Source organism: Excalfactoria chinensis, chromosome 2 (assembly GCF_039878825.1).
Source record: "Excalfactoria chinensis isolate bCotChi1 chromosome 2, bCotChi1.hap2, whole genome shotgun sequence".
NCBI lineage: Eukaryota > Metazoa > Chordata > Aves > Galliformes > Phasianidae > Excalfactoria > Excalfactoria chinensis.
Window position 1 is genome coordinate 4,120,882 of NC_092826.1, and position 22,930 is coordinate 4,143,811.

General features: G+C 39.5%; 1 protein-coding gene across 6 annotated transcripts in view; it reads left to right on the forward strand.

The window, feature by feature from the left end:
• Positions 1-22,930, forward strand: part of TRAPPC9 (trafficking protein particle complex subunit 9) — a 446,388-nt gene that overhangs the window by 28,752 nt on the left and 394,706 nt on the right. For all 6 annotated transcript variants that reach the window (XM_072327382.1, XM_072327387.1, XM_072327386.1 and 3 more), the window contains 3 exons: positions 10,593-10,719; positions 15,019-15,164; positions 17,886-17,971. In XM_072327382.1, coding sequence (XP_072183483.1) covers positions 10,593-10,719; positions 15,019-15,164; positions 17,886-17,971 — 359 coding nt within the window. The remainder of the gene's footprint in view (positions 1-10,592; positions 10,720-15,018; positions 15,165-17,885; positions 17,972-22,930) is intronic.

Sequence of the window (22,930 nt, forward strand, 5' to 3'; positions counted from 1 at the left end):
CTGAGTTGAGGTGAGTTTTACTTGACTGACATTACTGAACAGGTTTTAATCTGCTTCACTGTATTTGGGCTGACAAAGTGCCTGCAAGATGTATTTGTGTAACCAGTAACTCTTTGAAACGTTTGGTCTTAGAAAGTTAAAATTAACTGATTTCAGGATGGAGACTGAGATGTTCAGTATAATTTCAAAGGGAATATTAACAGCAACATGGTAGATTCTTAGCCATTAGATGGAAATGTTTTTACAGTGTAATCCCATGTTTTATCTGCGTATGCATATATGAAGTATGCATATATACATATGTATATATATGTAAATGTAATTGAACAGACCTACCACCTCGTGTTTGATAGCCATGACACAGTGTATTTGAATGAAAACATATGTATGTTAAAGAAAGAAAAGCTTGAATGTAAATGCTTTCTGACATGTTGTAATAGGAGCTTTCTGAAGTAGGAGGAAACTTCTTAGAAGCCACTTATCTTACACATCATGGTACTTTGCATAATCAGATAAATAGGACGTGGATGTGTGCCACACATGAGCCCACTGGCCACGTTTTTTTTCCCTGTGATTCTTCCACCTCTCTTGCAATACTGCAAAGAGTCATAATGCGTGCTGCTATTTAAGTTTTCCTGTACAAGGGAAGCGTAAAAGTGAATATGGAATAGTAGCAGGAAGCTAAAACTCTCTGGGCTTATTTTAGTCATTTAAAAGCTCACTCTGCAATTGATGTTTTCTAACCAAAACATTTTTCACAGTTTACCTTAGATTAGTCTTCAGTTCAGAGTTAAGTGTTAGACTTGTTGATAGGGCACAGAGGAAAATCTCTAGGTTTTACCGTATCAAAAGTCTTAAGAGATACAGGAAACCGACCATTAAAACTTGGTAGCATGTTTCAAGTCATTCATAAATATAATACCTCAGAATATAGTACCTCAGAATTCATGTCTTCGTGGGCAGTTTGGTTGGCCTGGCCTGATGGCTGCAGGTAGGTTTTACCTGTCAGAAAGCAGGAAGTGAATCCTAGCCCAGGAGCTGGCAGGTCTCATTGGGAGGGTTTTGAACCAGGTCTGAAGGGATGAGGGGGTTTAAACGAGGCTTGCTAGAGATAAGCCCTAGGGAACTTCCTGTAGCAGAAAGGATGGGCAACGTGGGGAAAGTACAGAAAAGCTGTTAAGATGTGCAGGGAGAAAATTAGGAATGCAAAAGCTCAGCTTGAACTCAACTTGGCCACTGTAGTAAAAGAGAACAAAAAAGTTTTTTTTTATAAATAAGTAAGAAGAGAGCTAAGGAGAACTCCGTCCTTTAGTGGATGCAGCAGGGAATGTGACCACTGAGAATAAGGAAAAGGCTGAGGTTCTCAATGCTGCCTTTACATTTGCCTTTAAAAGTCAGACCAGCTATCCACAGGGTACTCTACCTCCTGATCTGGAAGTCTGAGATGGTGAGCAGAATAAACCCTCCATGATTCAGGTGGAGACAGTTTGGGAACTAATACTCCACCTGGACTGTCACAAGTTCACGGGGCTGGATGGGATCCATGTGGGGATGCTGAGAGAGTTAGAAGAGGTGATTGCCAAGGTGCTTTCCACCATCTATTAGTGTTCCTGGTTAACCAGAGGGGTCCCAGAGGATTGGAGGCTTGCCAGCATGACCCCCATCTTCAAGAAAGGTCACAAGGAGGATCCAGGGAACTACAGGCTTGTGACCTGCCTTGGTGGGTAGGGAAAAGCTATTGACATAGTCTACCTAGACTCAGCGTTGGTGAGGCCGCATCTCAAATATTATGTTCAGTTTTGGGCCCCTCAGTACAAGGAAGACATTGAGGCCCTGGAGCATGTTCAGAGAAGGGCAATGAAGCTATGAGGGGTCTGGAACACGGGTCTTATGAGGAGCATCTGGGGGAACTGGGATTGTTCAGTCTGGAGGATTCTCAGGGGAGACCCTATTGCTTCCTACAGTTCCCTGAAAGGACATTGTGGCAAGGTGGGGGTTGGTCTCTTCTCCCACATAACTAGCAAAAGGATGAGAGAGAATGGCCTCAAGTTGCACCAGGGGAGGTTCAGGTTTGATATTAGGAGAAACTTCTCTGAAAGAAGGTGCTGGAATGGGCTGCCCAGGGAGGTGGTTTAGTCACCATTCCTGGAGGTGTTCAAGAAACTTGTGGGTCTGGTACTAAGGAACACTGTTTAGTGGGTACCATTGGCAGCAGGTAGGTGGTTGGTCTAGATGGTCTTAGAGGTGTTTTCCAACCTTAATGATTCTATGATTCTTCAAACAATTATTTTGTCATTTTCTCAGGAAAGGGGAGTCTCTTTATATCACTAATGGAGAAATGGGAACTTTGTATTATGCTGACTGTCTTTGCAGGATAGTATAGTGGGAGGGGAAAAAGGACCTACAGAAATTGATGTGCTCTTGGCTTCTTCAAGCCAAAACACAAATTGAGGAATAAGAGTGTAAAGAGTTAAGCTGTTGTATCTGTTAGTATTTACAAAACCTGCTTTGTACAGAAGCAGCTTGGTAGCAATTGTCCTTAATTTTTATACCGTTATGCAAGTTAACTTTGCTTAATTTGCTACACTGCATGTTAAGGTGGATCTTGTGTTATTTCTTAACATAAAATATGATCAGTATTTCTGAGTGGATGACACGTTGGCTTTGTGTGTACAAAATATATTTTGATATGTTGTTCAAACTACAGACATCTGGGGTTATCTCAGCGACAGCAGAGAACTAAATACTGAAATTTTAATGTCATTTTTGTGAACTCTGACTTCAGCTGTATCAATTTTTCATGTGATTTTATCTAAAAAACATTTTCATGCTAGGTGTGAGTTTCAAACTCTCCGTGGCGTAATAGTGTACGTTTTATATAACCACTAAGAATCTTGTAATAAAAGACCATTGTACGTTTAGACCATCTTTCTCCATTCTTTTTGTCCTCTGTGGTGCTGTTCCAAAGCAGGCAATGTTACTCTGATGCAGACAACGCTTCTATATTTTGTCTGTGTGGAATAGAAGTTTTCCTCTTCTCCTCCACTCCTCCGAACTGAGGAGTAAAGGCAATCATTTCTCTTTCAAAGGTGATCTCTTACACAGCACACAACCGAATCTGTTTGCATTCATTATTGTATTGCTGGAGCCACTTTGCTGCTGGCTGCGATAATCTATTCATGAAAGTGGGTCTTAGTCACCAAGATCTCTGACTGGCATAGGCTATTTATTTTCCTGTTGTACTTGCTCTTTTCCACGTCAAACTGTGAAGTTTACTAGTTTCTACTGTATTTAGTGATTTACTTTGCTTGATTTCTTAAAGAAATAGGATTCATATTATACGCTGTTTATCAGTGCCTTTCTGGTTTTTCCTTTCAGAATAGCCATTCAGTATGTAGACAAAACGTGGTGTGGACAACAGATCAGAGATGTCAAATTTGTTCCAGTTTTATGACTCTTGTTTATACACATAATAGGTAAATGCTAACAGTGCTCCCAAGAGGTAAAGGCAAAAAGGATGTTAGATCTAAAGGTTTGGCATGTTAACATCCAGTTGGCCAGTCAACTTGCATGTGATTCCTGTATACCTCATGTCTTATTGAATAGAGGTTGGAGACTGAAACTTAGCTGTTCAGGGCAGTGTGAAACCATAGGTGTGTGCTAAAATGCATTGCAGTAGTGAATATTGGAATGAAAACATAGGATTCATTGGGCTGCTTTGAAAGCAATTTTCACTTTACTTGGAACATTACCTTTCTTAGGATAGCAGAGTGCTGTACTGAATATGCAGCTAGGCCATTGCTGTCCTCCTGCATCTGTCCCCAACTAGAATTTGAGGGACTGCTTGAAAGATCATGAAGACCTTTGCATATAACCTAGTGATTAACTTGAAGGTAAAAACAGTTTGTAGTGGTTACAGTCTGAATATTCACTTTCTCCTCCAGCTTTTGTGAGACTCTTTAAGTATTCTTTGCTCTTTCTGAAGTCCCTTTCTTTCTTTGAAGGATCAGCAGTGCCTTGGCAGCAGGGTGGTGCAGGTTCCCTCTCCAGCAACAGACACTGACTTCGTCTTCTCTAGTTGGAAGGCGGCTCATCAAGCAAGTTTCAGTTTTGTGAAGGGAAAAATCTATCTTTATGGGTGCAGAAATTACCATTTCTCTTTCATTTTCTACTGTCAGACTGTCTGTATTCTGCCTTGTTACTAGCAGTTTGTCAGGGAGATGTCTGACACTTTGTTCCGAGAGAACTGGGTAGGCCAGCTGGCTGCCACTTGGTGGGGCTGACTGCTGCATGAGGTCTCCTCTGACTTCTTCCTAAATGCCATGTGCTGTTTTCAGTGGGAAAGGAAAAGCTCAGCCAGCACAAAGAATCCTGGGTGTGAGTTTTTTTTTGTTAAGCCTTCGTTTCTGAGTTTACCACCAGGAGCTATTTTGGAGTCAGGAGGCTTTTAGCTATTTGTTTTTCCCTACTTTCTTCTGTAATATTTTAGTGAGTTGCATAAGGAACCAGAAAATCATTTGTCTTCCAGTTGGCAGATCATACATAAACTGTTCTCTTTCTTTGTTCTGCCTCGCTGTAGGTTATTCTGCAGGGTACAGATTAACTTCATCAATACAAGATCAGCCAAGGATCCAGTACTATACTTTTAATATTTGACTCAATTTTAGAGGGTAATGACTGTGACTAAGTACAGATGTTCTACATTTCTTCATGTATTACAGTGTTAAGGCATACTATTAAAACAATTATACTCTATGAATTTTCTGTTATCTGCCAAGGCATGAAATGCTGTTTATATGATAAACTGTGATTACCAAAATGTTCATATATAACTGACCTCCTTTCCTGCCCTGTTGAGAATTTTTCTGAAATATTGTGAAATGCTGCTTCACATTATTATGAAACAAGCAGAAAGGCTTTTCCTTCACATTCAGTGGCTTTTGGTCACAAATGGTTTCTAACTGTGCAACTGAAGCTTCCTGTTTTTTGTGCTCGCATATTAGAAAAAGGCTCAGAGCAGATTTGGAACAAAGCCTAGTAATGGAAATAATTCTGTAGGAGACGGGGCATTTGTAGTGTGAGGTTATAATAAGCAAACTAAAAGTATGTGCTCAGTAGCGACTGTGGCATTCACAGACTCAAAGAATGCCTTGGGCTAGAAGGGACCTCAAGGTTCCAACCCCCCTGCTGCATGGAGGTTTGCCAGCTGCCAGGCTAAGTACGAGGTCAGGTGGCCCAAGGCCCCATCCAACCTGGCCTTGAACACCTCCAGGGTCGGGACATCCACAACCTCCCTGGGCAGCCTGTTCCAGCACCTCACCATTCTCTCAGTGAAGAACTTCCTTCTGACATCTTGTCTAGTTTAAAACCATTCCCATTTGTCCTATCTCTACCTTCTTGTGTAAAGAGTTGATTTCCCTCCTGTTTATGTGCTCCCTTTAAATATTAGGAAGTTGTAATGTGATCTCCCTGGAGTTTTCTCCTAGCTAAACAAGCCCAACTCCTTCAGCCTTTGTTCACAGGAGAGATGCTCCAGCTCTAGGATCATCTCTGTGGCTCCCATCTGGGCCTCCTCCAAAAGCTCCACATCTTTCCTTTGCCCAGTCCTAGATCCTAGTCTGGATGGGGCCTCATGAGTTTAGAGCAGAGGGACAATCACTTCCCTTGCCCTGCTGGCCGTTCCTCTTCTGATGCAGCCCAGAATATTGTTGGCTTTCCGGGCTGCAGGCGCGCACTGCTGGCTCATGGTCAGTTTTTCATCCACCATCATCCCATCATCTTTGTTGTTAAATGAAGATCTTAAAGAGGACTGACCCTAAGCCAGACTTCTGGGGGGCACCACTTGTCACCAGCCTTTATCTAGGTGTGGAGCTGTTGACTGCAGCCCTCTGGCTGTGACCTTCCAACCAACCGTCCGAGAAGTCCACCCTTCAAATCCATTTCTTCCCAATTCAGTGATAAGGATGTGATGGGGAACCATGTCTAAGGCTGTGCAGAAGTCCAGGTAGATGACATCAGTTTCCTTCCCTTTGTTCACAGATGCTGTCGTTCTACCATAGAAGGCCAATAGATTGGTCAGGCACAACCTTCTCTTGGTGAAGCTGTGCTGGCTTTGTGCAGCTTTATTTTGGTGCTGCTATTTTGTGATCCTGATAATAAATGAATCTGGAGAGAAACTGGAGAAACAGAGTCAGTAGAAATGAGAAGTCCAGATGAGAAAATAACCAGTCATTTCTCACTCAATAAACAAACCTCCTTAATACCCCTGCAAAAGCATTCAGAGGATAATTCGAAGGTCGGTGGCCCAAGTGTTGTTTGCTTTCCTGATGGCATACATAAGGATGAAAACATTAGATGGCAAAAAAACTCCTAAGGGTAACCATTTTCCATCCTTTCCTTCCAAAGAGAAAGGTGACTACCAACGATACCTGTCTCTTTAAGCCACGGATAGTCATCTGAAGCATGGATTAGGAGACAGTAGTTGGCAAAAAAAAAACAGTCTTCCAGAAAGTTGGTGTCGTTTTTGATTGTGTCAAAATACAGTGACAGTGAGACAGATGCTTGGAAAAGAAAAATCAGAGCTGTTTCAAAAATAGCAGTCTGTGGTGGGTTATGACAACTACAAGGCTTTGATGCAAATTGGGTTAAAAGAGAAGTTTGTGTCGTTCCTTCAAAGCCCTGAGGTCAGGTGGCAGAAGCGTCAGTCAGAGGAGAGCGGCTCCAACATCTGTTTTCAGAAGTGGCTGTCAGGAAAGATTGTGTAGCTCTTGTTCTTTTACATCGTGGATGCTTCTTGGTACGTCCTGTTGATGTAGATTGTTTTTGCATCTCAGCTGAGATGCAGTGCAAAGTGAAAAGTAATAATACTGTTGGCTTGTCAGCAGCTTGTTATAAACTGCACTTCATACAGTATCAGTGTAGGAAAATGTCTTGTTTTAGCCTTGCCTGTGCAGAAAGCGTGCTGAGTTTTTACTGTGAAATAAAAAATGTGACTCTGAAATCTATAAACAAATTCATTTTGCAAGTGTTGCTTTGAATGCAACAATGGACAGTGTTTCACATTAGGAAATAAAAGCCAATTCCTCAGAGTGGCAGACCTCTGGTCTCATGCAGAATTAAGGGTATTCTGTAGTTCTGCCTTCATCATCTTTGGTTGCCGTGATGCTTTCCATCCCAGTAGACTCAGCAGGTGTTATGTGCTCTTCCTCCTATAAAAAGGCAAGTAACACCCTGACTGTTAGAGACTGACGTTTTTAGGAAGGTACTCTGACTTGAGCTGCTGCAAATCCTGGCTCTGCGATGCTGGTTGGAATGTCTGGATATGCCTGAGATGTATTTTCTGGAATATTTTCTATACCTGATTAAAATGTGCTGAGTGGCTCAAGGCAGTTCAGCATTAGCGGTACAGTTTGTCTGTTGTGTGGCATTAGTTTCATAACAAAGGCAATTGCAGTCAATATTTATTTGTGGCCTTAGAAGCCCGTGGATGCCAGACTGATGTGGGCAGCACAAACTTCAGTGAAAGACATACCTTGTGTACTAGAAAATACCTGTAGCCATCAGTGTGGTACAGTGATAGATTTAGTGTTTCATCAGGGGAATAATGCAAGGTGCATGCTGAAGAATTGAGTTTATGAAGAAGAAAACACACGTATGCGGTGTTATCAGCAGCATTTCAAATGCAGCATTACATTACCTGGTCTGACAGACATTAAAATAAAATCAAGTACTATAGGAAATAGTAAAACAAATGCCTTAAAAGTGTGAAAGGGGATGCTACTGCTTACTTCTCACCAGGCTTTATGAGTCTGTGTTAAAAATCCTTAGATGAAGTAATATCCTGAGCCTTGAAATTGCCGACTGTGTGCTAGAGATCGACTGTTTCACAGTAGCACCTGTTCTACAAAGAGATAAACCTACCTGAACTATGAGTAGCTTAACATGAAAGGAGAGAATTAGCATGCTTTTCCCGTTCATATTTTCACAGATGGTGAAAATCAGCTTGTGTTGTTTCATTTTTGAAGGTGCTGTTTCTAGTTATGGCAATCTGTTGTTCTTACAGGTCATGAGAAGTAGCAGGCAGGCAAAATGAAGCGAGTTAAGGATATATACTGCTTTGTATTGTGAAAGGTGGTAATTTCACAGTTTCTGGCGATTCACGTTGGACAGGAACAGCCTAGTAGTCATGTTCTGCTCTGACATAATTCACTACACAGTTTTGATTCCAGTCTTATGAGTGGATCTGCATCCTTATACAGGAACAAATGAATGGCTTGTAGATGTTGCGTTATTATTAAATGTTTGTAAATTTGTCAGCTCGCATGTTGAAATGAACAGTTCGGTCTTGCTGCGTTTTGTAGACTCAGGATGTCAGTTGTTCTCTGAAAGTTTGCGCTCTCTTTAAATGCAGTCCTCATTTACCTTTTAGAGGAAAAGAATAAGAGTGAGTGAATCCTTCCTGTGATGTCAGTGGTGTATCTGGCTCCTCATGGAAAAAGTTGTTAAGATTTTTGCTGTAAGCAAGGAGAGAAGTGATAATAACTTGGGAGGAAAAAGAGTCGCTGTTGGCCAGGAGGCACCAGCAATTGTCTGAGAAAACAGGCCAGTGAAAATACTCCTTTTGCAGTGCTTCTGATGGTCGTGTAGACCAACTTAAGCACTAGCTGTGCTTTCATTCAACTGTGTTTTGAAAACCTTCAGTGACAGATCCCACAGACCTTCTGGACAGCCCTTCTGGTGGTTAGTTTCCTCCAGATCTTTCTTTCCATCAGACAGCTCTACTTGTCCACATAGACTGTGCCTCAGAGCCCTAACTGTGCTGACCTTTCTGTGCTGGTCCTTCATCAGTTCTTCCACATTTGCCTTGAGCTGGGAAGCACAAAACTAGACCCACACTGTAGGCATGGCCTGATCTGTGCTGAAGAGAAGGTTGTAATAACTTCCTTTGGTTTCCTGACTAAATCCTTGTTTGTGTAGCCCGGTGCATTTTTATAATGCAGGAAAAAAAGCAACCCAACACAGAAAAAGAAGAGCAGAAGAGAAGGCAAAGTGACTCTGGGGAGATAGCCTTACTGACCTCTGTATTGTATTGAGCTTGTCACTTGAAGTTTTAAACTTGAAAGCAGATTCCTACTAGATAGAATGTGGTTTTTGAATGAATCTGCTTTGGGTCATTCCATGAAGACTACTGCAGCTGGCAAACAGCTCATCATCTGAAGACAAGTTAGAGACAATGTTTTAATGGAGCTATTTATAATAATTTGATAATAACACAGGAAAAAACAGCAGGTTGTTCGAGAGAAATCATGAAATGTTATGACTGAAATTTAATATCTAAGCAATAATTATAACTAAAGCATTTCTTGAAGCTATTTACTTACTGTTTAGTTATTTTTATTGATAGCACGTGTACAAAACAATGTTAATTGTACTTTGAACCCTTATAGGTGTAAGAGTATTCACATATCTCATCCTCCCATCTAAACACAAGCTTTGAGTTTTATTTCTGTTTGATGAGACTCCAGTCTCACCAGAGAACAACAATTTGGTATTCAGGCCATAAATATCCCATTTTTTTCCTGGAGACACAATTGTATGAATTGCAGGAACTGATATTTGGAGAAAATTCAGAGTCATGAAGATGAGATAATAATGTGTGTTTGCTTGAATTTTTTTGTATTCTAATCAGAACCAAAGAAAAAATTTCATACTGGTTGTTAACATTTAGCTTATAGTATAATTATTTTAAGAAGTAGGTAATTTTAATGCAAGATAACCTCAAAATCCATTGGTTTCTCTTTTTTTCCATTAATACTGGTGTTTAGGATAAGGCTTGTTCACATAATGTTGTTACAAATAACCTTCATGTGTCTGATGCAGTTTGCTGTGGGTTTTTAGATTTGCGAGTTCCATTTTAGAAATTGTTATCTTGCCAATGAAAGAAAACTTAATGAAAAGTAGAATCATAGAATTACTCAGGTTGGAAAAGACCTCAAAGGTCATCAAGTCCAACTGTGGCCTAACTATAGTACCCTAACAACCCTCAGCTAAATCATATCCCTGAGCACCACATCCAAACAGCTCTTAAACACATCCAGGGACAGTGACTCAACCACCTCCCTGGGGAGCCTATTCCATTTTTTAACTACCCTTTCTGTAAAGAAGTGTTTCCTAACGTCCAACCTAAACTTACCTTGGTGCAACTTGAGGCCATTTCCCCTTGTCCTGTCACCAGTGAGAAGAGGCCAACCCTGCTCTCACTGTAAGCACCTTTCAGGTACTGGAAGAGAGCAATGAGGTCTCCCCTCATCTCCTTTTCCTCAGAGTAGATATACATGGACAGCTTTAAAAGTTATAAAAAGTGCATGGAACTGTCTTGGTTACCAAAGACCATTTAGTTTTGCTTTATTCACTTCAGGATTTTGGTGCATAATATTAAGTATTCTCATATAGTAGTTGGTTTTCCATTAGAGCGACCTTGTAAAAATGCAAAAAGGCAAGTAAAGCTTCAGATCATTATTTCATTTTAAACTTTTGTTGCATGTATGTTGGAAGTGTTACTTACTTTTATTTTCAACTAACTTCTTTTCTAGAAAAGAAAGATGTGACACAGAGCTTGGAAAACTACACAGCAAAATGCCCTGGCACAATGGAATTCATCACTCTTCCAGATGGTTTGAAGTTACCTCCTGTTCCATTCACCAAATTGCCTATTGTGAGGTAGGACTCCAAATGCAATCTTTAACTTTTCCACGGTACCTGTCAAATTTTAAAGGATACTGGAAGGGTGTAGTCTTCTCAGTTTCTGTAAGCTGTTCACAATAACATGAAAAAGTGTCAGAATGTCAAATTGTTTTGAGAAGTTCTTGGGCAAAAATAGAACTTTTGAGCAGAAAATACTTTTTTGTGGTCTTTAGATTCAGAAAGAGAGGATTTTTTAAAAATAAAACTGTCATTCAGGAGTTTCTGATACAATCTAAGAAAAGTGTTTTATAATTGCAGTTGAGATTTAAGTTAGATCATCAGGTCACTTCAATGACTAATACATTTTTTAGACTAAAGCCTAGTATAAAGTATTTGAGACAGACACAGGGATGGAATAACTGCAGTTTGGCATGAAATTAAAAGGCTAAAAGAAAATCTTTGTCAAGAATGGTGTTCGGTATTTGCCATTCAGAAAAAAGTGTATTGGAAGTTATTGAAAGGAGTCCTCAGAGATGTTTGATTTCTCTGTGAGATTCCATAAGAGATAAAGCAAGCGTTCTGGTATCACAGAAAGATAATAAAATGCATAAGCAAATAGTGAAAACAATATTTCTTTTCAGATTACCTTCAGTCTCTAAAATGACATAAATGTTTTATTCTGTGAGCACTTTTTTGATTCTGTGGCCGGTTTTACTCTTCTGCTTCTCTTTCACTGAAGACAAAGGCCTTGTTTAACTGTCCGTAGTACGTTAATCGCAATAGGGTTGTTCTCACTAGCAATTTGCTGTGCGGAATATGCTCTCTTAAGGTACAGATAAGACTAGAGCATAGGTGTGAAGTTGGACATACATAGCAGACAAACCAGCAGTGTCCTGAACAGTGTTTTGTCCCATTGTGGGACCACGTGCGTTGGTTAACCACCTGGTCACCCCACATCTCATGTGTATTCCTGGAGAAAGATGCATCTTCTTGGAGGTCTACCAGCATTGTGCTGCAGTGCCTGTGCAGGGTTTGGTTAGCAATGACAACTGGGCTGGCTTTGCAGATAGCTGCTTTGTGTTGCTTGATCAGTGGTACAACGCATGCTTTCAAATTGCACCCACTGCATGTTATGATCCTAAAATGGCAGCTTGTGGAACCAAAGTTACATGTGGCAATGGGAGAGATACTGGATTTGGTTTCACTAAAAGTCTATGTGTTCATAGTACAAGTGTTTTCTGTTCTGAGAGAGCACGTTTCCTGTTCTGAGAACAACAGTTTCTTGCTGTTCCTATGCCCAGTTTTAAGAAATTGCTTTCCATCCAGTGTTTACAGTGTCAACATTGCCTGGCCTGGCTGTGCTTGGGGTGCTGAAAATAGGTACTGCTGCTTTGACATGGGGTGTTAAGAAGTCTGGGGTGAGGAAAAAACAGCAGTATTGTTTAACAGGAAAGAACTGCTTATCGTGCTCCTTTTAGTACCTGAAGGGAGATTACAAGCAGGAGGGGGACAGTTTTTTTTTGCATAGTCTAATAGTGATAAAACAAGGGAGAACAGCTTTAAACTGAAAGAGGAGAGATTTAGGTTACGTGGATGTTAGAAAAAAGTTCCTTACTCAGCGAGTGGTGAGATGCTGGTACAGGTTGTCCAGAGAGACTGTGGATGCCCTATTCCTGGAGGGGTTCATGACTAGGTTGGCTGGGGCCCTGGGCATCCTGATCTAGAACCAGATCTGGTGCTAATTTTTGAGATATAACTGTGTGGTGTTTTGACCATTGTTGAATAACCTAAGCTTATGATTCAATCTGTTTTAGAGCCTTCCACTGTATGTAATACATTCCCTTGTACTGATGATGCAGAGTTTTATTTACAATTGGCATTTTATTGTCGACTAGTTATTAATCCATTTAATGTGTCATACTAATTTTAGGTACAAATGTCTTAATTGAAATACTGTTAAACACTGAACTGCCTTAGTGAGGCTGGAACGCAGTAGCATTATTATCTTTTTCTCCCTTGAACCTATGAAGCAACTGAAGAGATTTGGCTTGGCGAAACCTTTGTAGTCATGGTAGATATGCCATGTATCTGTCCTTAAGTGTTTATTCCTTCTACTATATAATTTGTTTCACTATTTTTTTTTCTGCTATATCCTTTAACTACACACTTGGTCTATTATTGACAATTATTAAGTATTATTTTTATGTGTTTTGTAGCCTTTGGAACTTTGGATTTTTTTGACATTTGAAATACTGTAGTGCAAATTGAAAGGTGTTTTTAGCTTTTAATTGTTTGTCTGAAGCTCTAGAAATTAAAAACATACGCGAGTGGAAAGTATTTCAGTACGGTATACCATGAAAAGCCATAGAATTTTATCCAATACAAAACAGGAGAATTAACTGTGTTAATTTCCTCAAATACATATTCCTCGCATGCTTTGCTTAAATTTACATTCTAATTTGTACTCATATCCAAGCAGAAGGATACTGTACTTTTCTCAGAGGATTCCGGAATCTGCCATAGGCTCTCTTTTTTTCCTGAAGCTTATTCCTGTTATTTTGCCTTTGACTGTGATGCTGACACAGGTATCAACAGATAATGAATGGATATGATATATTTCTTGTTCCAAAGCACTTTTCTTATTCTCTTGTAACTTCTTATCAAGTGTTCTGTATCACAGAGGTAACTTGTCTTTGTAATATTCCTCTTACAGCATCATTATTTTTCAGTAATAGCACATTATCTTGAATGGTTTAGGCAATTTTTAAAACAAATGGCTTTCTCATATGTACGCACTTTTTATTAGTTGGAATATTGGCTTCTTTGGTTGATAAAACTATTCTTCATTGTGCTGAGCTTCTAAACATGGAGGACTTGATTTTCATGTTCTCTGTGATAGTTTATTGTTTTGAAATTTAGTGTAATTCTGTAACTGTGGCGTGTGAGTGACTTGAATTTTATCATGTAAATGTTGCAAAATTGTTTTAACATTTAAGGAAGCGCCTTCTTTTCGAGGCAAAGGCACTTGATTTTAAGTGTGGAAGGCAGGTTTCTTTCTTACTTCTCCCGTGCTTGTCATGATATTTGGTGAACTATATAAAAACATGAGAATTTAATCATGTACTGTAACATCCATATCCTCTTCGTAGTGTTCTCAAAGGATTTCAGCGAAATAAGTTTTATACATCATAGAATCATAGAATGGCCTGGGTTGAAAAGGACCACAATGACCGTCAAATTCAACCCCTGCTATGTGCAGGGTCACCAACCATCAGACCAGGCTGCCCAGAGCCACATCCAGCCCGGCCTTGAATGCCTCCAGGGATGGGGCATCCACAGCCTCCTTGGGCAACCTGTTCCAGTGCGTCACCACCCTCTGTATGAAAAACTACCTCCTATTATCCAACTTAAACCTCCCCTGTCTCAGTTTAAAACCATTCCCCCTTGTCCTATCACTGTCAGCCCTTGTAAACAATCATTCTCCCCCTGTTTATATGCTCCTTTCAAATATTGGAAGGCCCCAATGAGGTCTCCCTGGAACCTTCTCCAAGTTAAACAATCCCAGTTCCCTCAGCCCTTCCTCACAGGAGAGGTGCTCCAGCCCTCTGATCATCTTAGTGTCCCTCCTCTGGACCTACTCCAAGATCTCCATGTCCGTTCTGTACTTGGGGCCCCAGGCCTGGATGCAGTACTGCAGATGGGGCATCACAAGAGCTGAGCAGAGGGGGACAATCACCTCCCTCTCCCTGCTGGCCACCCCTTTTTAATGCAGCCCAGAACACAGTTGGCCTTCTGGGCTGCAAGCATGCACTGCTCACTCATGTCCATCTTCTTGTCCACCAGGACCCCCAAGTCCTTCTCCAGAGGACTTTTTTTTTCCCCCCCATCAATAGTGGAAGACCAGTGGTTTCCTTGCTTTGTATCACAGGAATTCTTGTCCAACAGCAAGATGCTTTAATAAATCAGTCCTTTCCTGTCTGTTTGTAATTGCATTATGATCTTCAAACAAGGCCTCTCCAATTCCTGTGACGTTTCCTTCCTTCCAGATGCAATTTTATGTACTTAAAATTTCAAACCTACTTTATTCACTTTGTAAAAGTTCTTTATTTGTATTACATTGTCCAGTGAAATTCTGTCTGGCTTTGGCTTGGGTTTGTTAAATATTTGGTTGCTTTCTGAAGTTTCAGTGTATCCATAATTTAGTTCACACTTATTTTGGAAACTAACAGCTGGTTTTTAAATCACTTGCCAGTTTTGCATTTGATGCTTTCTCTAGAAGATGTTTGGTATTTGTTTTTAACACAACCTTCCATAACAGTTATTTTTACTTCACAGGTCTGTGAAGCTCTTGAACCTTCCCACCAGTCTCCGACCTCACAAAATTAAAAGTCTTCTTGGTCAGAATGTGTCAACCAAAAGCCCCTTCATATATTCTCCAATTATTGCTCATAGTCGTGGGGAAGAGCGAACTAAGAAAATAGGTAAGAATATTTTTTTGGTATTTCACATTGTTTTGTGAAGTTGGAAATTCTTTCTTGATCAGGGATAGCAAACCTGAATTTCTCCTTGAATTAATCAGTTCTTTAGCCAAAGAGCAAAAGTTTGTTCTACTCGGGGACTTTTGAACCTGTGGGGCAGTTCAGCCAGGTCAGAAGTTGGAAGAAAGCCACATAGCTGATTAAATTCATTTTCAGATGAGCCAGGTGCTCCTCAGTACCCGAAGTTTGTATCACCTGGAAGTTTGGATGGACACGGTAGCAAAGTGTGACTTTGCTACAGTACTAATTTGATTTCAAAAGATGGCTGAGAAAGGGTAAGAGATTAAAAAGATGTAGATCTGATGATATCTCTTCTAGTATTTCTTTGGAAAATATTTTTTTATATCATAATATTTCTTTGTTTCTCTTAATTTGATGGTATTTGTTATATTTTTTTTCATTTAAATGAAATCTTATTGCCAGTCTTAACATACAGTTGTTTTATGCAGTATTCTTGTTCCTTGAGGGATTCAAAGGGGAACCTCCATTTTTTGGTAGCATTTCACATTGGTACCACAGGAGTTTTAAATTAAACACACTTTCTCCTTTTAGTTTTAGTTTTGTTTGCTTGTTAAGGGTAAGGAGATGTCTGAGCTGCTTGTGATGCTTTTTAAGGCTTTTGTCTTTTGAAGTACATAGGCAGCACATTTACTTTTAAAACCCCTAATGTTTGGTTAAAAAAATTATACACAGAAAGGAATGTACAAAACAAAAGCACAGTTCCAGTATAAGCTGAGGAATTTAATAATCTTTGAAGACAAAGTGGTTGTTTTTTAACATATATTTGATCTTCCTTAATTAGAAATAAAAGCAATAATTAATGGTCTGTTTTTCTGTTAAGGAAACAAACGGGAAAACAAAGCCCTTTATAAAAGTCTTATGTTTTCAGCTTTTAAGCTTTCAACTTGATAAGCTTTTCTAATTGAAAACAATAAGTTGGATTATTTTATTCTGTTTAAGTTGATTTAATATTTACTAGTCATGAGAAGTAAACCTCGTGGTTTATGACATAAAGGGATTTTTGTTATGAAGTCTTGATAGTCTAAGTAGTTTAACACAGCTCTATTAGGAAGTCATGCGAGTAATCTCTCGTATCAACATGCAGATGATGTAAGTACAGCTCTTAACCTCACACCATATAACTGGATTTTACTTTCCCTTCCAAAAGCTTTTCCTCCTGGGCAGCAATTCTATAGCAACATCCTGCACTCTTTAGATCGTGTGGGAAGCAAGCTATAGGTAGCTAGTGAGAGCTCTTGGGGCTGCTGGTTATGATTTCCAAGTGAACGAGTTGACACAGAGTGTATTATTTGTTTTCCTGGAAATAAATGTCAGTGGTTTTGTTGGGAGGGTATCTTGGAGAGTATTTGACAGTGAGAAATTGGTCAAACCTGCAAAAATATAAGAAACAAGCCTTGAATATTGTTGTCTTTGGGAAAAAGACATTAGAGCATCAGAGTAGCGAATGATTTTGTTTGTTTTGAGTAAAACTTAACAAGAGGAAACGCTTTTTCCCTAGCGATTTACATTTTCAGGATCACTTTCTGTGGTTGCATTGCATGCATTGTTCAGAAAGGGAATTCTAATCCTCTGGTAGTTCTTCTAATCTAGAAATTACTGTAATTTGCAAGGGCTGAAATGCCCGCTTCAGTTCATTGTTAACCATAATGGGGGCTCAGTGCTTAAATAGCTTTGAAACTGTGAGGGCTCCTGAGAGAAGCTATCAGTTCTTTTCGGGACTGTAGAGTACAGAAGACTTTGGACACTAATTAATTAATTAAAATCAAACAAAACAGCACAAACAGCTACAAAACATCCCACACAAATTTGCCTTTGAACATTTAGTTTTAACCTGCTGTTTTACTTCCCTGGTTTCACAGTGATAAAACCTGTTAATATCTCAGAATGTATGCTGTTAATTTCTAGTAGCGTTAATTGGACTTAAACATTTGCGTTAAGCATATCTCCCTTGAGCTCCCTAACACTGCTTGCAAAATGTAATCAGATAATGACTGTCAATGTGCTGTTAGAGTGCAGATGGTTTTAATTGTGAGTTACGGTCTTAATAATCCTGTTTTTTTACAGGACATTTTCTAATATCCTAGAAAAAAGAGCGTTAATAATGTGTTACAATCATTAAGTAAACTATTTAAAAGCTTTATACATATTGTCAGCTATGTATAGATGAAGATTTGTTTCCATAATTTTTCATATACATTTTCCTTTAGCGTTTGTTCCCTATCTTGTTGCTTTTTAACTGAGCCTTGATGCAAGGTGATGAGTACTTTGGGCCTGCCTTCCAGTATGGAAGTACTGAAGCTTTCAGATGGTTACCATTCAGTAGGTGTTTAAGTACTCTTTTGGAACTGGGGCTGGAGTTAATTTTGCCAAAGCAATGCAGGCACAATGTAATGTTGGGCTCTGGAGCACTACTAGCATTAATATAATAAGCCTGTTAATGAATGTTTCCAGTCATTTAGCGCATTGCTTTACCTGTGATTTGCAGCTTATGTCCATTGGTAGGACTTGGGCAACACAGATCACAGAGAGATGTTAATTTCAAGCATAAAGATAATGTAACACTCTGACAGCTCGGCTGATGCTCATTTTTATATCACTACAATCAGGCAATTCCTGCATTAATTCTATATTCATTCCATGTAGACTTCCAGTGGGTCCAGGGAGACGTCTGTGAAGTTCAGTTGATGGTGTACAACCCTATGCCTTTTGAGCTCCGAGTAGAAAACATGGTATGTATCTTCAAAAAGTTTTTCTAATTTCTTCACTAGGTTAGAGTTTTCATACTGTTTTATATAAATCAAATGGTTTGAAATCTGTTTTAATCAGGATAGCATCAGTTTAACAGTGCGGCACTGTAAGTTCTCTCATGTTTTTGCAGTGGTGATGAGGTACTGAATTGGAATGTCAGTTCTTCAGAGAGTTAAAATGCTTTACTGCTATTGACCTCTGAATCAATTCTGTATCTTTCCGCATTGATTCAAACTCATGCTAAATAATTTATTTATGCCGGTTTTCAAGTAATAATCATATCCTAAAGCCTAATAATTAGTGTATTCTTCCTCCTGTTACTTTAAAAAAAAAAAAAAAAAGTTTTTATCCTAGCTTTACAAATTCCCATGTTGAGGAATGAAAATAACTCGTTCGAGGAGCTTTGATTTATAATAGATGCTTCAGCGTATGGATGTGCTATTCCCAAGCATATATGTTATTTGAAACCACTGGGCGCTAAATTGCTGAGATGGAAGTGAGGAGAATGAGGCTAAAACACAGAGAAGTGTCTCAGGTTAGAGGGCTCAAGCCCAAGCTTTCTGATGAAACACAGTGGATTTTTTTTCTCTTTATGCCAATTAACAGGTTTTTTTTAAGTAATTATCTCTTAAAAGGTTAAACATTCCTTAATTGCCAAACCACCTTAATCTGCAGTCACTCCTCATCCAGTGTTGTCCTTAGTTAAATACTTTCACCTTTTTCCCAGTCTTTAATATTGCTTTTTAGAAGGAGTCCCGTCTCGTACAAGCCACAAAGTAAGTAAGACTCTGTGAGTAAATTAGTAAATCCTGCTCAGGATTTGTTTTTTAATTGATAGTTATACTGCAGTGGCTGGTCTAACAATTGGGCCTAAATTACTGGTAATATGTCACATACGATAGAGTATTTTTTTCCACAGGATATGAACACACCCATAGGTTGTAGTTAGAATAAAGTGAAATTCATTCTTGGAAGCTACTTGGTTCCTTCAGCAGCATTTTGTTACACTCCAAAATGTTAGGATTGGATAGAAAAAGTAATGGTAAATGTGTGCATCAGAAAGGACTCCATGTAAAAATGGTTTGAAGAGCATTTTGATTTATCGTCTAATCTGTCTTGTGTGGGTAATGATGAAATTATATATTCAAAATCTTTTTGGATAAATTCTTAATGAGGAAATTTCTTATAAGTGGCTGCATACACTTAAGAGTTTGGAATACAGTTATTTATATGAGTGTGCACTTCATCCATTCACTGTGAAAATTAATTGTAATAGTATGAATACTACAAGCTAGATGGTTATCTTCTGAATTAATTCTGCATTTCACTTTCATTGGTAAGCACCGGAGGAAGCAGAAATGCAGACTAGATACAAATAATTGAAGTGATTAACATAGTTCTTTAGTCAGTGTTCTAAAAACAGAGTGCTTTGAGAAAATCTGCTGTGCGCTAATGTTGTCTAATTGGTAGAAATGAGTTGATTTTGCTTCATTTGTGTAGAATCAGGAATGTAGGCAGCAGATGAGGACAGCAATTACTCCTCTCAGCTCAGCATTTGAGAGACAATGTCTTCAGCACCAAATGTTGAGCTCCCTGCATAGCAGCAGTACATGTGGACTGGTGTCAGTGCAGCAGCATAGGACGGGTGAGGAGAACTGCATCTGTTCGGTATGAAGAGGAGAGGACTAATGGGGTAATTCCTGTTGCTGTCCTTCTCACTTGGGAAGTTGCAGTGAAAACAGAGCAGGACTCTTCCCAGAAGTGCAGTTTCCCATATTGCAGTAATGGGAAACCTTCCTAATAGAAAAACTATTCTGCCGACGTCGCAACAGCCATACAGTAGGAACTGGAATCTGAGAGGGAGGTGGGATCACCGTCTTCAGAAATCTTCAAAACTTGAGTGGACAGGACAGTATAAAAACACTTGCACTGACATGAAAGTCATTCCTGTTTGGAGCAGTGGGTTGGGCAAGATGACCTCTGACATTTCCATCCAGCCTGACTTGTTTTGATTCTTTGATGTTGTTTGTGGGTTTACTGGTGTGTGGGAATAGTTATTACTTTATCACAAGAATGAAGTCTTTGTGGTTTTATTTTAATAATTCAGAACCTTTAATATTTTAAAAGGATTTGTTTTATTATTAACGTGTACTCATGTCTGCAGTCTCCGTGCCTTCTGATTTCTTGTAATTTTCATGTTCTTTCACATTATTTAGCCTCAGAATCATTTGTACAGCGAGCATATCTTTTTCATTTAGTGTCAGTTTTAGCCTGTCTGGCCCACAACTTTTTCCTTCGTTCTGACTCAGCTCCTTACCTGTACAGTATGACTGCTCATTCAACCTCATTTCCAATGACTGGCAGTCATTTGAATTCTCCATTGCATGATGTCCCTTGTTGTTTCCCTTTGCCATGGTTCATTCTTCATCAGCGTGCAGCTGTCTTGAAATCTGTAGTCTTACTCCATTTTTTTCCCCTTATTTCCCTTTCCATTAACTTTAAGTTTCATCTGTTGTTGTTTGAGGTTACGTATTGCATGTTAAATTCTGGAAGCATCAGTCCAAACTTTTATAAGTGCACTTGTCCTTGTGTATCACCCTGCTTGGTATGGCTGAAAGTTTGGAAGGTAGTCGACATAGTACTGACATAGAGCACTGAGATAGAGCACAAATCATTTAGGAGAATGGTTTCCCACTGAAAAGCTTCTCTGTTGCTTTTTTCTTTTTATTATTTGAAACAGTATTCATAGAATTGCGGAATGATTAGGGTTGGAAGTGACATTTAAGATCATGTAGTTCCAACCCCCTGCTATAGGCAGGAACACCTCCCTCTAGACCAGGCTGCACACAGCCCCATCCAGCCTGGCCTTCAGTGCTTCCAGGGAGGGAAGATCCACAGACTCTGTGGGCAATCTGTTCCAGTATTCCACCACCCTCACAGTAAAGAATTTCTTTATAATATCTTGACTACATCTACCCTCTTACAGTTTAAAGCCATTTCTCTTTGTCGTGTTGCTGTGTGTGCTTATAAAAAGTCCCTCCTGTAGGCCCCCTTCAGGTACTGGAAGGCCACTATAAGATCCCCCCAGAGCTTCTACAAGCTGAAAAACACCAGCTCTCAGTCTGTTCTTGTAGGGCAGGTGCCTCAACCCTCTGATCATCTTCATGACCCTCCTCTGGACCCGCTCTTGTTATTCTTGAGTTGGAGACCCCAGAACTGGGTGCAGTACTCCAGGTGGGGTCTCACAAATGTAGTGTAGAGGGATAGAATCATTTCCCTTGACCTGCTGGTAGTGCTTCTCTTGGTACCATCCAGGATTACTGCTAAGTACGTTTAGTTTATAGAAGAGTGTAGAGGCATGACTGATCAATATTATTCAGGTGAAGCAGCCCTGTAAAGTCAAAATGTTGTCTTTTCTTTTAATTTCCTGAAAATCTTATGTCCCATAATCATCTGTTCCTGAGTTGGAAATCTCTTTAGATACCCGTCTCATTTAGAGACATTTCATAGATGCGTGTCTCATTTCTTTGTAAATTACCTCTTTTCTGTATCCTGATTTTCTATCGTCCGTGTAGTGGGGAGACTCATCCAATAACAGATATGTGATGCTTACAAAATGGCAAATAAGAGTATTTAATCATGGAATACAGTGGCGATTAGGTCCAACAACTGTATATTTTGGTCAGTGAGGTGAAGTAGGGGAGGTCAGAGGCAGCGCTTTCATAAACTTCAGCTTAAATAAACATAGAGGTAAAAATGATCCCAGGTTGCTTTATCTGCAGTGCGTTAGACTGGATATTTGTTTGCTGTCCTGCTGATGGGATCTAAGTCAAAAAGAGTAGATTTGATGATCAGTTGTAAATAAGTATACATAAAGCTTTACATTTTTCCAGGGGTATTGCTATCTGTTTAGACTTGTTCTGATACATGAATGAATGCTAACCTCTGTCTTACAGCTATGGCATCTGCTATTAAAATAGAGCGCATATGAAGATACAGCACAAAGTCTGTGTGCCCCCGGTGGCGCAGTGGTATAAAGTGCTGCTTGCGGCACCGAAGGGCCCGGGTTCGAATCCCCCTTGTGGCGCAGGGGGTAGAAGTGCCGCTTCGCTACACAGAGGGCTCGAATCCCGGGAGTTGGACTCAATGATCTCTAAGGTCCCTTCCAACTCGCACGATACTATGATACTATGATACTACTATGAAAGTCTGTTAAGTCTGCAAGGTTCTAACTACTTTTTCTCTCTGTTCCTCAGTCTTTGTTTTAAAGGCAAATATGCCGTCTTCAAAGGCTGAGAAATTTTGAGGGAATGTTATTTATTGAGCTAAAGTATTTATTTTCTGCATTTACTGTAGAATGATGGTAGAGAAGGAGCAGTAAAAATGGTATTTAATAAATGAATATCATGGAACCAAAAAATATTGCCACAACACACAATGCTTCTGGAATTTGTGACTTTAAAAGCTCATAACTCAAAAAGAAAATCTTTCTTATATGATTCTCATTCTGTTTGGAGCACGTGTTTATTTCAGGACAATTTAAGTGTAGTATTTTGATTAATGATGGTGTAAGAATAGAAGCCGGGTTATTTTTTGTGAACTCCACAACTATGTTATTAGCCATGAGCATTTTCTGTGTTTAAGAATAACACCGAAACTATTGAAAAATCTTTCTGTATAAGCAGGCCCGTCATTTAGCTTACGCTCATTCAAATTCATGGAGTTCACATCTTTGTTCTGTTTCTGCCCTCAAGGAGAGTATTTACTTACTGACAGGGCGCATGTCGCTGAAGCTATATTGGGCAAGAAAGTACTCAAAACATGTGGAAGGAAGAAGGGTGAAAATGGTCATGTTTGATGTATTCTAGGTCTGCTTAAAATAATCGTGCTAGAAATAGTGGGAGAATAAATCTGTTAGATAAATATTTGGCTACGTTGTG